This window comes from Acipenser ruthenus, chromosome 25 (genome assembly GCF_902713425.1).
Source record: "Acipenser ruthenus chromosome 25, fAciRut3.2 maternal haplotype, whole genome shotgun sequence".
NCBI lineage: Eukaryota > Metazoa > Chordata > Actinopteri > Acipenseriformes > Acipenseridae > Acipenser > Acipenser ruthenus.
Genome location: NC_081213.1, coordinates 5,474,732 through 5,490,330, shown reverse-complemented (window position 1 = coordinate 5,490,330; position 15,599 = coordinate 5,474,732). Strand labels below are relative to the sequence as shown.

General features: G+C 43.9%; 2 protein-coding genes across 9 annotated transcripts in view; both read left to right on the top strand.

The window, feature by feature from the left end:
• The window catches only part of LOC117413993 (AT-rich interactive domain-containing protein 1A-like), a 56,418-nt gene extending 47,906 nt beyond the window's left edge, over nt 1–8,512 (top strand). For both annotated transcript variants that reach the window (XM_058999531.1, XM_058999530.1), the window contains 8 exons: nt 1,404–1,536; nt 2,018–2,175; nt 2,517–2,658; nt 3,012–3,131; nt 3,338–3,434; nt 3,804–4,635; nt 5,024–5,154; nt 5,346–8,512. In XM_058999531.1, the coding sequence (XP_058855514.1) occupies nt 1,404–1,536; nt 2,018–2,175; nt 2,517–2,658; nt 3,012–3,131; nt 3,338–3,434; nt 3,804–4,635; nt 5,024–5,154; nt 5,346–7,160 (3,428 nt within the window). In that variant the 3' untranslated portion in view covers nt 7,161–8,512. The remainder of the gene's footprint in view (nt 1–1,403; nt 1,537–2,017; nt 2,176–2,516; nt 2,659–3,011; nt 3,132–3,337; nt 3,435–3,803; nt 4,636–5,023; nt 5,155–5,345) is intronic.
• A 128-nt stretch (nt 8,513–8,640) lies between these two features.
• LOC117413248 (GPI mannosyltransferase 2-like) lies at nt 8,641–15,592 on the top strand. 7 transcript variants are annotated; one of them, XM_058999532.1, is made up of 4 exons: nt 8,641–8,873; nt 12,031–12,138; nt 12,830–14,023; nt 15,159–15,592. In XM_058999532.1, exons 1-4 carry the CDS (start codon nt 8,829–8,831, stop codon nt 15,486–15,488), a joined length of 1,677 nt encoding a protein of 558 aa, XP_058855515.1. In that variant the 5' UTR covers nt 8,641–8,828; the 3' UTR covers nt 15,489–15,592. The 7 variants fall into 7 exon arrangements, with proteins under 7 accessions (XP_058855515.1, XP_058855519.1, XP_058855517.1 ...); XM_058999536.1 differs by lacking the exon at nt 8,641–8,873 and adding an exon at nt 8,917–9,045; XM_058999534.1 differs by lacking the exon at nt 8,641–8,873 and adding an exon at nt 10,617–10,897.
• The last annotated feature ends 7 nt before the right edge of the window (nt 15,593–15,599 follow it).

Sequence of the window (15,599 nt, the reverse complement as noted above, 5' to 3'; positions counted from 1 at the left end):
ATAAATTGCTGCTAAGTAATGTATTGTGGATTTCTGTACTTGAAGAATAATGATTTTGGTTAGTGCACTCTAACTGGCCCCCAATTATAAATGCATTATCATTCTAATGTTTATATATTGCTTGTGTGCTATGCATTTTGAATGTTTAAAGAGCCGGTGTCCTTGCACATGAGCTAGTATTTCTACCGATGCTGCTTTCAAAGAAAACCCAGCTGAAAACAGGAAGCTGTGATGTGTACAATGCAAGCCTGCAACCTTTTTGTGTTCCAAATGCGAGTCCGACACAATCGCAACTAAAACAATCTTCCCTAGGCAACAGCCAACTAAACCAAAAAAACAACCCAGTATTCACAGAATAAACCCAAGAGATTCGGTGGGTCGTGCTTAAAACAAACTCATTTTAACTATTAAGGAGAATGGTTGCTCATGCCAGACTTATTAGACTAATAAAGCCAGAATATTCAGCATTCTGCATTTTTTTCATTTGCCTTTTTATATTTATATTCTAAATCTAACACGGAAACTGTACTATTATGGCTTCCGGTAGACTTTTGCGACATCATTATGTAGTTTCTTTGATTACATGATGATGCAAAACTTTTGGCCAAAGCTGTAGGTGAAGGCAGGATTTGTTTGACAACAAGGTCAAGGATAAGTAGAAACCTTTTGTAAATGTAATGGTTAGTGTTATTGCTTCCCTAGTAAAGGTTTTATTACTAATAAATGATGTGGTTAAGATCGGCCTTTTTAAAGCCATGATAGATTCATTTTTTGGTTACATGAGGTGAGTCATCAGCACTGTTTTGCATTTGCATACAGAAATGCTGACATCCTACTTCTGATTTATTAGTATTTCAAACACATTGTGTTATGCTTTGTTTAAAACCAGGTTACAACAAGGTAAATAGGTGGCGCTGACATCCCTCTGCAGTGAATTGTAAACTTCAGTTCTTAAAAGCTTCAATCCATTATTCTATCATTGCATCACCATGGCTACTTTTTATGAAATCCTGCATGGTCAATGCCAACAGACTCTTTCTGTGTGTCTCTGGGCACTCGCACCTAGTTCGTTTGACCCTTTGATGCAGATTGAAGTTTGGTTCACTTGGAGTGATATGTGAAACCTCTGAACCACAGAGTCGCACCTGGATGTGCATCAATCCAAGTGAACCGAGATAACTTGAAATGCGCTTGGAAGGGGACTCTGTACGTTTGCCACTTTGCTCCTTTTCAACTTTTTGCAGTTGACTTGTAAGCGAACCGCTCCAAACAGCGAAGCAAATTGTGGAAGTGACGTACTTCAGCAAACACCATGGAGAGTGTGAACTACGATTGGAATAACTTGCAAGTGAACTAGGTGTGAAAGTGCCCTCTGACCATGTCTGTGCTTGTGTTCCACACAGCGGGCTCTGGGTCCTTGCAGGGGCCTCAGACTCCCCAATCCACCAGCAGCTCGATGGCAGAGGGAGGAGATCTGAAGCCCCCCACTCCGGCTTCTACACCACACAGCCAGATGCCACCCATGCCTGGAGTCAGGTACTGTTTAGATCAGTAATGGAATTTTAAATAAAGGACCACAAGGGTTGCCTTCTGAAGGGTAGGGCTCAAGGATAGAGGCTGGCAGTCCACGAAGACTCATTGTAATATTTTTGGAAAAATCAGGAAGTCTGATCAATATAATCCTTGAATGTTTATGTAACTGCCTTAAAAAGCTGTTAAAAATAAATCTTTCTTCAAGTTAAAACTAGCTGTGTCTGTAACATGCGTATCACACTGATGTATACTTGCTGCAGTGGAAATTGCTTCTGGTAACAAATGTCCATGCATAGCTGAAAATATATAGATTTGGAAGTGTCATCTACCCATGATTTAACATTACTAAAAGTGACATCCATACAGACATATACAGCTGCACTGTCCACTAGAATGTCCCCCAATTTTTTGATTTTGTACTGAAAGCTGAAGCCAACTAGTTCTTGTCTGACAATAACCTCTGTTGTGGTTTGTCACTTCTTAGGCCCAACATGGTAAACCTCCAGGACCCGTTTGCGGACAGCAGCGATCCCGCTTTCCAGAGGCGGAATTCCATGACTCCCAACTCCGGATACCAACCTGAGATGATGAGCCGGATGCAGTACGAACCCAACAAGGATCCCTTTGGTGCCATGCGGAAAGGCAAGGACTTTTCTCCAATACATTCTAGCACTGTTTGTACTAACAAGACTAACCACAGAATATTTTAGGTAACTGTTTATGAAGTGGAGCATTTGGTAAATGCATCTTGTCAATCAATGTTTTGGTGCTGTGCACCTCCATCAGGATTTACAAAACATAGAAGTCACTTTTTAATCTTGATGTTGCACAAATAAGTTACAAATATTTTGGTGAGCAAATCCTAATTGTGGATACTTTTTGTAGCGTATGTACTTAAATTATCCAGCACTGGGTTCTAGCGAGTGCTGCAAGGTACCTGGACTTTACTGAGTGAATGTCATCTCTGGTCCTTCCTAATGTAGGTGGTGAGCAGTTCATGTCCCCAGGACAAGGTCCCAACAGTGGGATGACTGAGCAGTATAACCGGCCTCCCCCTGGCTCCATGGGCAACATGGCGATGGGACAGCGGCAGCAGTATCCTTATGGGCCGGGCTACGACCGGAGGTACATTATACTTGACGCTTAATTTACCAGATAACGTGCCGTTAGTCAGATTTATCAAAAAGTCAAACCTTCTTTAACAACAATTACACATTTTTGCCATAAGGTTAATACAACTTTATTAAAAAAATAATGCAGCATTTTGAGACTGGCTGTTCAGAATTGTGTTTTCTATGGCAGTGACACCAAAAAAACCAAGTGACTATAAATGAAGGCCTTCTCCCTGTATGTTGAACTACCACATGAGATGGGAACTTGTTGAAACTAAAATAGTAAATGCTGTTCCGTTCCTGAGGAAAGTGGTTAAAAACCTCCTGGGTTAAGGGAATCCTCAAGATCTCTTTCATCCGTTTCAGACAAGAGCCTGGAATGGGTCCTGAGGGGAGCATGGGACCAGGAGCTCCACAGCCAAACCTGATGCCTTCCAACGCAGACTCGGGGATGTACTCGCCAAACCGCTACCCGCCACAGCAACGGTCAGTACAGTACAGCCCCCTCTACTTTACATGACTCCTCTAGCTTACTGATGTCCCACAGCAATTCAGAATACCCGTACAGTTTGGTTGCCATGTTGCCAACAACAGGGACTCCTTAAAACAAGATGTTTTAATCTGCGAGAGCTAATCTGAATTCATTATCTTACTAAATACCTCTCCTAATGAATTGTGCATTTCATTTGCAGGCACGATTCCTATGGAAATCAGTACCCTAGCCAAGGAGCACCACCTGGTGGTCCCTACCCCAACCAGCAGCCAGGAATGTATGGCCAGCAACAGCAGGTAAGGCTTGCAGCCAGGTCCATTTCACTGGTGCCAACAGAGCTCCCCTTGATTGTACAACCAAGTACATTCAAAAGCATTACAAACCATGAATTATTTGGTGTGTTGATTTTAAATCCATTTCACAAATTGGTTACTATATTTAAAAAACATGTTTGGCGAATAACTTGTTCAAACAAGCACCACACAATTAACTGAAGCCAACACAGCAGTTAGTAAGCTTACGTTGTTTTTACCATACACAAGATGTTTTTAAAGAGATGCGTTTTCAAGAGTTGTGTGTTGCACACTTGTGCTCGCATTTTAACCTAGAGAGACAGTGGTGGAAAGCAGTCTTTCACATTGATTGTGTTTTGACTTTCCTTTTAGAACTATAAGCGCCCAGTGGATGGGGTTTATGGACCCCCTGCCAAGCTCCACGCGGGGGAGATGTACAATGTTCCTTTCAGTGGGCAGCAACAGCCACAGCCACAGCAACAGGCAGCGCCCCCAGTCCAGCAGGAGATGTACAACCAGTATGGGAACGCTTACCCCGGCTCAGACAGGCGGCCCCCAGGCCCACAGAACCAGTTCCCCTTCCAGTTCGGTCGAGAGAGGGTACAGGCCACAGCAGGGCCCAACTCCCAGCAGGCCATTCCTCCGCAGATGATGGGCAGCCCCATGCAGTCCACCCCGGACGGTCCTCAGGGTAGCATGTGGCAAGGTCGCAATGAGATGGGCTACAACTTCCCCAACCGACAGGGTCCTGGGGCCCCAGCGCAGGGCCCAGGCTACCATGGGATGAACCGATCAGAGGAAATGATGCCTTCTGACCAGCGGATGAACCACGAAGGACAGTGGCCCGCCCACGTGGCCCAGCGCCAGCCCCAGTACGGCCCCTCGGGCACAGTGCCCCCCATGACCCGGCCCCTGCAGTCAAACTACCAGACTCCCCCCGCCATGCAGAACCACATTCCGCAGGTCCCCAGCCCTGCCCCCATGCCCCGGCCTGTCGAAAACCGGACGTCCCCCAGCAAATCAACTTTCATGCACTCGGGGATGAAGATGCAGAAGGCTGGCCCACCCGTTCCTGCGTCGCACATCACCCCCAGCCCGGTTCAGCCCCCTCTGATACGAAGAGACATCACTTTCCCACCGGGTTCAACCGAGGCAACACAGCCTATCCTCAAACCTCGCCGGCGACTAACCGCAAAAGAGATCGGTAAGAGTGCGGCTCAGATTGAGTCCTCACCTGCAGATTTTAGTGTGCGCAAGCCTAGGACTTCTGTGTTTTTGCTGTTTTTTAACTGCATAATTAATAGTTCAAAGGGAAATCTGGATGCTAGTCTTGGGCCATTCACAGGTTTTCAAAGTCTTACACAATTTGGCCAAACCACAGAACTGCACAAGTGAATATCCTGTCGTTTTAGGTTTGACGGCACCAAGTGGCTAAATCTAGTCATTGCAGGTTTGCTTTCCTGCCTTTAGTTTTGTTTTAAATCGTTTCTTCTATTTATAATAGCACTGGACTAAATCAACAACCCCCCTTTTTAATATAATTGTAAAAACTATGGGCACTTTAATTTTATCTTCAATGTCTCTTCCCAAAGGAACTCCTGAGGCCTGGAAAATAATGATGTCCTTAAAATCTGGTTTGCTAGCGGAGAGCACCTGGGCTTTAGACACCATTAATATTCTACTGTACGATGACAACAGCATTGCTACCTTCAACCTCTGCCAGGTGAGTCCCCAGCAGGATCTAAAGTGACACAGATGACACAATGTAAAAAATTCCTTTTTTTTTCCAAATCAGACTTTGTCACAAAGCTACATGAGAACTATAGAGGAAAATCTCAATTTGAACAAACTTACAGGGGTGTGTTAAGAATGAGTTCAATGTTTTATCTGAGTAACTTTTGTGTTTTGTTGCAGCTGCCTGGCTTCTTGGAGCTGCTGGTGGAATATTTCCGGCGCTGCCTCATCGAGATCTTTGGGATCCTGAAGGAGTACGAGGTAGGGGATCCTGGACAGCGCACCCTGCTGGATCCAGAGCATATGAACAGTGAGCGGGCATCAGGCTCTGAGGATGAAGAGGAGCAGGAGGAGGAGGTGGAGGATATCGAAGAGGAGGAGGAGGAAGAAGACGATGAAGACCAGACTGAGGAAGCAGAGCAGCCTGCAGCCGAGGTGAAACAAGAGGAAGAGCAGGGCGAGGATAAGGCAGAGGGGGAAATGGATATGAAGGACCCCAAACCCAGCGTGCCCTCCCAGGAGACTGACGCTGAAAAGCCCCGGCAAGCCAGCAAGTTTGACAAGCTGCCCATCAAGATGGTGCGTAAGAAAGACCCCTTCGTGGTGGACTGCTCCAGCAAGCTCGGCAGACTGCAAGAGTTCGATAGCGGGCTGCAGCATTGGCGCATTGGTGGCGGAGACACCACGGAACACATCCAGACCCACTTTGAAAGCAAGATGCTGCTGCCCCGGAAACGAGCCACTGCTGTCGCCGGCCACAAGAAGCCAGCTGTGACCGAAAGCAAGCAAGGGGCAACGGAAGGGGGGGAGAAAGCGAAGAGCGGTGACGAGCAGCCGCTAGAAAAGAGCATCACAGCAACCATAGATGATGTGCTCTCTGCCCGGCCGGGCTCTGTGACCGAGGAGGCTGTGCGAGGCACACCGGAGAGCCACAGGGAGAACAGCAAGTTCCCCTTCAGCATCAACCGTGCCACCCAGAGCCACCGCAACATCAAAATCCTGGAGGACGAGCCCCGCAGCAAGGACGAGACCCCCCTGAGCACCATCGCAGACTGGCAGGACTCGTTGGCCAAGCGCTGCGTCTGCGTCTCAAACATCATCCGCAGCCTGTCCTTCGTGCCGGTCAATGACCTGGAGATGTCCAAGCACCCGGGTCTCCTCCTGATTCTGGGCCGGCTTATCCTGCTGCAGCACGAGCACCCCGAGCGCAAGCAGGCCCCGCTCACCTACGAGAAGGAGGAGGAGGAAGACGAGGGCGTGAGCTGCGAGAAGGACGAGTGGTGGTGGGACTGTCTAGAGATGCTGCGAGAGAACACCCTGGTCACCCTGGCCAACATCTCTGGCCAGCTGGATCTCTCACTCTACCCTGAGAGCATCTGCCTCCCCATCCTCGACGGGTTGCTCCACTGGGCAGTCTGCCCCTCAGCTGAGGCCCAGGACCCCTTCCCTACCCTGGGGGTCAATGGCGTGCTCTCCCCCCAGAGACTGGTCTTTGAGACCCTGAGCAAGCTCAGCATCCAGGACAACAATGTGGACCTCATCCTGGCCACGCCACCCTTCAGCAGGCTAGAGAAACTCTACGGGACCCTGGTCCGCCTGGTAGGCGAGCGGAAGATCCCTGTGTGCCGGGAGATGGCTGTTGTCCTCCTCGCCAACTTGGCCCAAGGTGACAGCCTGGCGGCCCGAGCCATTGCCGTGCAGAAGGGCAGCATCGGCAACCTGCTGGGCTTCCTGGAGGACAGTCTAGCAGCCACCCAGTTCCAACAGAGCCAGCCCAGCATCCTTCACATGCAGAACCCCCCCTTCGAGCCCACCAGCGCGGACATGATGCGCCGGGCAGCCCGGGCCCTCCACGCCATGGCCAAAGTGGAGGAGAACCACTCGGAGTTCACGTTGTACGAGTCGCGGCTACTGGACATCTCGGTTTCCCCCCTCATGAACTCGCTGGTGTCCCACGTGATTTGTGACGTACTGTTTTTAATAGGCCAGTCATGACAGCCGTGGGATGCTCCTGTGATCCCACCCTTTTGTGTGTCTGTTGCGCGTGAGTGGAGAAAACTTAGAGAAAACTGACTGTTTTTGTCCTTTTTATTTATGCAAAAACACCTCGGATTCCACTGTCTGCCCTCGCCCCCCTGCTTCTCACGACGGAAGGATATCATGAAGTAGTTGTGGATTAAAAATCAAAAGATACAAAAGATGGGAAACCCTGTCCAGGAGAGTGTTTGCTGCCTAACGGGAAGGACTTTTTTTTTTAAACAAAAAACCAACTGTAACCAAAGTTGCTGTCTCGTTTACAGTGAGTTTGGGGAATAAAATGTGCCCTGGCTCTCAAATCGGGGGCATGGATAAAAATAAAATACAATTTTATGGTTCATATTTGGAAGCTAAATAGACTTCTGAACTCTTGTGGTATAATTGCTGTAACTTGGATGCTATATATTCAGTCTACAGAAACCAGGTTACCAGCTGTGAACAGACGTCTTTAAATGGGAGGCCTGTGCAGTAGATTGTAGGACTTTTTTCTGTACTGTACACCTTAAAATAAAAAAATTAAACTGTAAACATACTGTAATAATACTGTTTCACACTGAGAAATGCTGGCTCTGCAGCAAAACTGTAGTTTTTAAAAAAGTTTTTAGTTAACGTTGAAGAAAAAAATGGCTTTCCCCCCAAAGTATCGTGTGAACCTACAACACCCCGACCTCTTCTAATCCCTTGATTGTATGAATTTACCCTTAAAAAGAAATCACCTCTTAGAACTGGTTTTCAACTTTAGCTGCAGCCTTGCTGCGATGTATATATGACGTTGTACATTACACTTTCTCTCTTTCTCTTTCTCTCACCCTCTGGAGCTCTTGATCTTTTTATCTCGGAAGACGGAAAGGTTACACAAGTTTAATTCCCTGCATCAAATCCCGCCATGTGCTAATTTAACCCCCACCCCCCTGTCTTGGCCTGTATCTCCCTAGAGGGGTGACGTGCAGCTCTTGCTGTGCGTAAACTAGCTGCTCTGCTCCTGAGACTGCAGCGGATCACGTTTTATTCTTTCGAATCAAGGTGTGGAGAAACAAAACGTTTTAGGTTCAGTTGAAGCTCCTGATACAAAAAAAACAAAAAAAAAAAAAAAAAAAACCCTGATGAAGAAACACAATTTGAGATTTTTTTAATTTTATTTTCAGTGATATGGATTCTGCATATTTGTATTTCAGACGATGTAGCTAAAAACTTGATGTAAATTCCTCTTTTTTCCTTTTTTTGGCTTAATGAATATCATTTATTCAGTATGAAATCTTTATACTATATGTTCCACGTGTTAAGAATAAATGTACATTAAATCTTCGTAAGACGTTTGTGATGGTTTTATTCATTTAGTGAAGATTCTTTAGAAAAAACTAAAACGGGATCACCTACCCCAGCCTTCACTAACTTCCACAAATAAATAACTACTGAATGTATTTGATAAATGTTTTAGAAGCTAGTCCATTTCAGGTTGGACAGAATTCTAAAGGGAAAGGCAATGGCACAAAAGACATTAATGTTTAGTGTTAAATGAATTCCATGTTTGAGTTGAATAATTAAGCATTCAAATATGCCAGGTAAGACTAGAAAAAAATAGGTCTGCACTGCTTCCATAGTCTGAACCAAGAGAAGACTCACCTGATGAAGAAATCCTTCCTAGATGCCATTGAGACTGGGGATATACTGGTACTGTATATATGGCCTGTGAAAGTTTGTATTATACTATAAGGGATGGAATAACACCTCCTGCAACACCTTTCATAATGTCTGTGCTGAATTAAAGGTCTGTTGCAACAGGATGTCTTCCTCGTGGTTTGGGGAATATGCCCTCAAGTCCAGGACACACTGATTGTTTTGGGTGAATATTGATTTCACTTCCGTTTTTATATGTAGGTTATACTCCTAGTCATGTGTGCAGATTTAGGGATTTATGCTTTACTGCATCAGCAGAATCAGCGGGGATCATCAATATTTGTGAGAGGAAAGAGTCCAATTTAGCACCATTTTTAATCAAATCGGGAAATTAAACTTGTATATTGTTTGCACTGGGATGGACTGGATTTGGTATTTCCGTGACAATTTTTAAATCGGCTATACTGTAAATAGTACACTAGATTCCCAAGTCTTTCATGGTTTGGTGTGGGAGTAAAAGAACAAAGAGAAACAGTTGTGTGTTTTATTCTGGAACGCTTTGAAAAAATGCTAAATCTCCATGTAACCAAACAATAATCTACACTTAAATTACAGCCCTACTCGTAGCTTGGAAGAATGTATTAAACTGCTGCCAACAATCTGTACCAGAATTGCTTTGATGGAGGAAGAGACCCAGAGCATCCATATGAAAATGGTGCAGAAGATGTTGATGTCCACCAGGATGCAAAACATATGTAGAAAAAGCAAAACAGTTAACATTAAGCTTTTTCAGTTGGAGATGAAATTTCCCAGCGACATTCTTTTTCAGTTACTAAGTCACACTTGGTTATAATAATTTTAACTTGCTTACAACATACACCCTTCCATTTTTAAGACCAGCTGTTGCGTCAAAGTTTAGTCGGGTTGGTTTGATCCAAATGAAATGTTTTCTAGTTTGTTTTGTATTGATTTAACCCTGTAAGACAAAACTCGAATTTACAATACAACTAATTAGACGCACGTTCATAACAATGGGAAGGAAACAGGTCTTTGCAAAATATTTATGATCTAGAGTTTAAAATCAGGGTGTTTGTAACGTTCTTGACCGAACATGCGAAATAAACCAGGTTTATTTCTTTATGCCACAGGCGGCTGGGAGGAGTCTGCGTGCCTGGAGCCAGTGTGGCAGGCTGTCTCAGAGGTCATTAGGACTTGTTTGATTATAGTGAAGCAGACAGCGTAAATGAATAAAATGTGTATAATGGCTTTTTTCCGTTTTCAGTCTGGATTAGTGGGCACAGCTCATTATGCTCTATTGAAATGGGATCTGTTCATGCAAATGTCTTTTCACTGGAGCGGCTGCCTTGGAATCAGCAGTAACAATTATCTTCCAGGAGGCTGATTTTAATTGGCCTTTTTTCCCTCCCTTGATGTATAGGGCTTTAGAAATAGCACTGGAATTGTTTAAGAACATTAAAGATATAGAAGGTAGTGTAATGGTTAATTTTCAAAGTGGAGAACAAAGGATAGACTACCTTTAAAAAAAAAAAAAAAAAAAAAAAAAAAAGGCTGAAAAGCCTTTCATGTGACATTTAAAATTAGCAAAATTACAAGGGCAACAATTTGTTTAACAGGTATGAAATGTGTGGATAACATCATTCATATATATATATATATATATATATATATATATATATTTTCTTTTCATAATGATACTTTACACTGTTAACATCTGATAGACCTCTATACAATTACAGCTTGGTTTCAGGCAAGTCGATACTTGGAGCAAGTGGACGTAATATTCGCGTCTACCACTAGTAGCAATAGCTGAAACTAGAATTTACGCGAGTATTCTCAAATTGCAATGGCGTGCTGGGGTTTGTCCTTCTGTGATGTTCGTTACGTGCAATGTGTGCAGCAGACACAATGAATATGTATGAGACGCGTGTGGAGCACCGCGGTAGCAAATCAGGCGCCAACCAGGACTACAAACGAAGTCAGTCACAGGAGTGCTTGTTGATCTGGTCTAATTAAGGACGCGACACGGGATTAGACCCCCCCCCTTTAAACCCGGGCAGGTGCTGTATGATTTACTATTGAACGCAGAAGCAGATGCAGACCCGTGTACTCAACATAAACAACACGCATCTATTTCGACGACGCCGCGGTAAAATTGCATTCCCAAATTAAAATGTGGGTTTTTGCATTCGTGCTGTTTATAGCGCGCTGTCTGCACTACCTCGAAAGGGTGGCTTATTTCCTCAAATTATTTTTTTATTATTATTTACAAATCGATTTAGTAAACCCGCATGGTTTTGTCCATGGTAATATGATTTTGAGAAGGGGAACCTCTGCCAAAAATATTCTTTATTATGACAGAATAGCTTTGACTCTGCTATTGGATTTTGCAGAAGGGAGACCGAGCCAAGACTTGACTGCGCCTGCGGAGACGGTCATACATTAATGCGCATGCTCGTCTCTTGGTTAGCGCTGCTTATGGTTGACTGAGTATACAGGAAGTGTGAGAGATATGCGATTTAAATAGACCTGGGCTTTAATTATTCGATATAACGGATGTGGTGTGTTTCTAAAATATTTAACAAGCGCAAGGTATTTTCAAAATGTATTAACTCGCTTTAATTAAATTTATTTACGTGGATTTTAATCTCATTACCGCACTGCAGCCTTGCATAAACAAGCAAGTCTCTCAATTGGTTTTTGTATCTACTGTAACGTAGCTTGAGCTAAAACAAACTGTCACTGTTAATCTGTGTTTCTTTCGTGTGAAGTTTTGCATACTTTATTAACAATACATACAAGTCTGTATTTCATTTATAAAAGTTTGGTAAACTTGTTTTAGATTAAGAGCGGGTGGTTTGGCTGTAATTAAATAGCAAAACCGAATGGTAACGTTTTTTCTTCAAATGCATGTATTTTGTATTTTCTTGAGATTGATGAATCCAATGAATTGAAGAATTATGTTGTGCAGTGGACATAGACCTTAAGGGGTGCTATTGCCATCTACCGACCCAGTTTAGGCATTACAGCAACTGAATCCGGGAGGATTATTTGAACATTATTTGTACCTGAAGGCTGGTTCAACAGATCATGCTTGGAAATTAGCCATGAGTCAATGGGGAAACTCCCTCTTGAAATAAAATCCAAGAAAAATCCTTTCTCTAAACTACTGTTCTCTCTCTTCACCTGGCAGGACTGCACACGGCGCACAGATGTAGAAGCAACTCAAACAGCAAGAATGGATGTGGGGAGAGTGGTGAAGTTTGCAACATTCTCAAGGGCTCTTACACTGCTGCTGCAGGTTGGTTTGACTGCTGCTGGATTAGTTATTTTAACCTCTCCCTGGTAGGATACTCCAGTAGTAGATTCTTCCCATCTCAAACTTGACAGCATCATTTGGTACGTGACTGAAGATCGCTGAGCGTGGGACATGGTGAACAGCATTCACTACCTATGTCATAGTAGAAATGTCTTGGATCTTGTGTGATAAATTATGAAATGGAATTAAACAAGGATGGAAGTAAGACTCCTCTTGCATAGCAGTTTTACCTATTCCAGGTTTTACTACAAGCTTGATTGGCCACAGTGGATAGGTAACAAGCTCAGGTGTCTTTTATTAAACTCCTAGTAAAACCAGGAATGGATCAAACTGCTATGCAGTGAGTTTTATTTCCATTCTATTTTATAGTCTATCACACAAGATCCGAGATGTTTCTATAATGAAACAGGCAGAGTATGCTGTTCACCATGCCCCACTTCTACACATTAGTATGGGGAATTATGATGTGTTTAATTAATGTTGTGCTTGGTTTTAAATTATAAAAATCTCACTACAATTTTTTTATTTCCATTTTTTTTTTTTTTATAAATGTGACTCCCATGTACATTGACTCCAAAGTTTCTAAAGACTGTTGTCAGAAATGCACTGGGATAACTATTTTTAGGGTTCTTCTCGTTTCACATTCTTAGTGTGTCTTGTTGTATCTTTTCAGGCTGTGTTTAACTCCCTGATTCCAGACCACGTGCCCGATGCATTCAGTCCTCCTCACGTTGCAGAGCCGAAATGCTGGGACTCCCTGGTAGAAGTTATATTTGGGGGCCTTTCCCGCTGGGACGCAGAGCACTTTCTGTTTATAGCTGAACGCGGCTATGTCTATGAACACAATTTTGCCTTCTTCCCTCTGCTTCCTCTGAGCCTGCGTGCCGTTGCAGCCACTGTTTTCTGGCCTTTGGGAGGATTGCTGAATTTCCGAAGTCGTCTGCTGCTGTCTGTTGTGTTAATAAACTCTGTCCTGTTCGTCCTCAATGCTGTCACTTTGTACAGCCTGGGCAGGCTGGTGCTCCAGGACCGCAGGCTGGCCTATTACTCCAGTCTGCTGTACTGTATCACGCCTGCTAATGTCTTCATGGCAGCCGCCTATTCCGAGAGCCTGTTTGCTTTCTTGGCGTTCGGAGCGATGTGGCTGCTGGAGAAAGGACAGGCGTTAACAAGCTGTTTTGTGTTTGCCCTCGCGACCGCCACCCGCTCCAATGGAATTGTAAGCGTTGGATTCCTGCTTTACATTCAGTTTCAACGCTGCATTTTACAGGCCAGAGTGGTTGGCAGGACTGCGGTAAAGCTGACCAAGTTTTTAAGTTATGCTCGGATTTCTTTTCAGTTTGTGCTCTCTGCGGCTGTAGGGACTGCGGTTGTTCTCCTGCCTTTTGGTCTTTTTCAGTATTATGGATATGTGACGTTTTGTAAACCCACGATGAAACCAGAACTTATCTCAAATGCTTTACTTGAGCTGTCCGAGAAGAAAGGCTACCGGGTCCCTGATATGACCAGAGACTCACCGAGCTGGTGTTTTCACCAGTACCCTCTTTTGTACTCTTACATACAGGATGTCTACTGGAACGTGGGGTTCCTCAGGTACTACAAACTCAGGCAGGTGCCAAACTTCCTCCTTGCGCTGCCTGTCACAGTGCTGGGTACTGCAGCTGCCTGGCAGTACTGTACTGCTAACCCCTGGTTCTGCTTGCAGCTAGGGCTTATCGATGGGAAACAGAAGGGTCAGAGAGGAGAAAACCCTGACTTAAAAGGGTCTGACAAACCTGCCTCTGGATTTTATAGTCCCAAGGTGTTTGTGTACTTAGTACATGCAACCGTGCTCTTAGCTTTTGGGGTCTTTTGTATGCATATTCAGGTAATTGTTTTTTTTTATGTAATTTTTTTAAATATCAATTACAAACCAGAAGTCATTAAAATACATTTGTTTATTAGCATGAGCAACCTTCTCACTGGTTGCCTTTTGTAATAATGTTGCTAGTGCTTCTACAAGGTGAGACCATTGCACACATGGACAAAGGGCCCTTGTAATCTCAGTACTAGATTCAAGTCCGTTATGTTCACCAGTAGCTAGAAATGGACAGATGGACGGACACAATCAATGCATAAGGGTCCACATTTTGAACGAGGACCCGAATAAAACGCACACAAATATGAAAAAATAAAATGCAGTTGTATCCCAGGTGAAGGGCTAAGTGGAATTTGATGTCCTCCTGTTACTGTTTTACATAACTAGTATAGATGCTCATTGGTATACTCCATCATTGTAGAGGTCCTTGGAATCTTACATTCCCTGCATTGAGCCAGGACACTGCTATGATAAATATAGCATAGCCATTGCTAAGTGTTAAAAACACTGCCGGATATTAACAGGAATGCAATTAACACTTGCTCCTGTGAAATGTGAAAGAGAAGAAGAAATAATCTGAACGTGTTCTGTTGTCATTTACAATGGCGAATTGTTCTGATCATTTCTATACAATTGAGAATTTTAAAGGTTATCTCTTCTGCTTGTGTACTAGTTACAGTATCCAGAGAGCATGCTTTAAAAATAGATGTGCAAAAAAAAAATCCTATATATTTTGTTTAAATGTTATGAAATTCAATGCCAGCTCACACATCTGAGAAACTGGTCTGATCTGTCAGTTTTGTTGTATTTCTGTATTTGTTGAAGATGTTATAAATACAAGGATGGTTGTGGATGTATGAAGCCACCCACTGTCCCCTAAAAAATCTCAGATTTCAGAAGGTCAGAATGCTACCAAGCATTAAATAACACAGGGGGGCTCATTTAAGATCACCAAGTTATTTAGCAGTGCAAACAGAACTGTGTTAAATACCATGTGGATATAGTCCTTAATGTATGTAGCAATGCTGTGGCTTGTTAAACATTTTAACATGGACACTTAAACTCTCGATCAATCATTTATTTGCATTGTAAATAGGTTTAAATAGAAATGTCAGCTTTGAAGTATTTCTGCTTTTCTTTTCAGGTTCTAACTAGATTCCTCGCTTCCTCGTCTCCTGTTCTGTACTGGTTCAGTGCCCATCTTCTTCAGAAACATGAACCCTTCTATAGTACAGATAGAGTTGAGAAAGCTGCTTCCTCCACACAGAGCCACACACGCCGTGCCAGGCTGCCCACCTCCAGTGATGCCTGCAAGACTGGCTCCGAATGGAGGATCCTTCCCCAGAATCCTCTCGCCGAGCTGCTGTTGAACTGGGCACAATGCTCCGCTGTCACCAGGTGTCTTCTGGGGTACTTCATATCCTACTGGGTACTGGGACTTGTACTGCACTGCAACTGGCTGCCGTGGACATGAAGGAGGGCATTCAAAAATAGAATGACAATTCTGAGTCTGTGAAGATAAATCAACAAATACCATCATGCGTGTCTTTATATTAAATAAACTAAAACTGTACCTGCCCGTTTG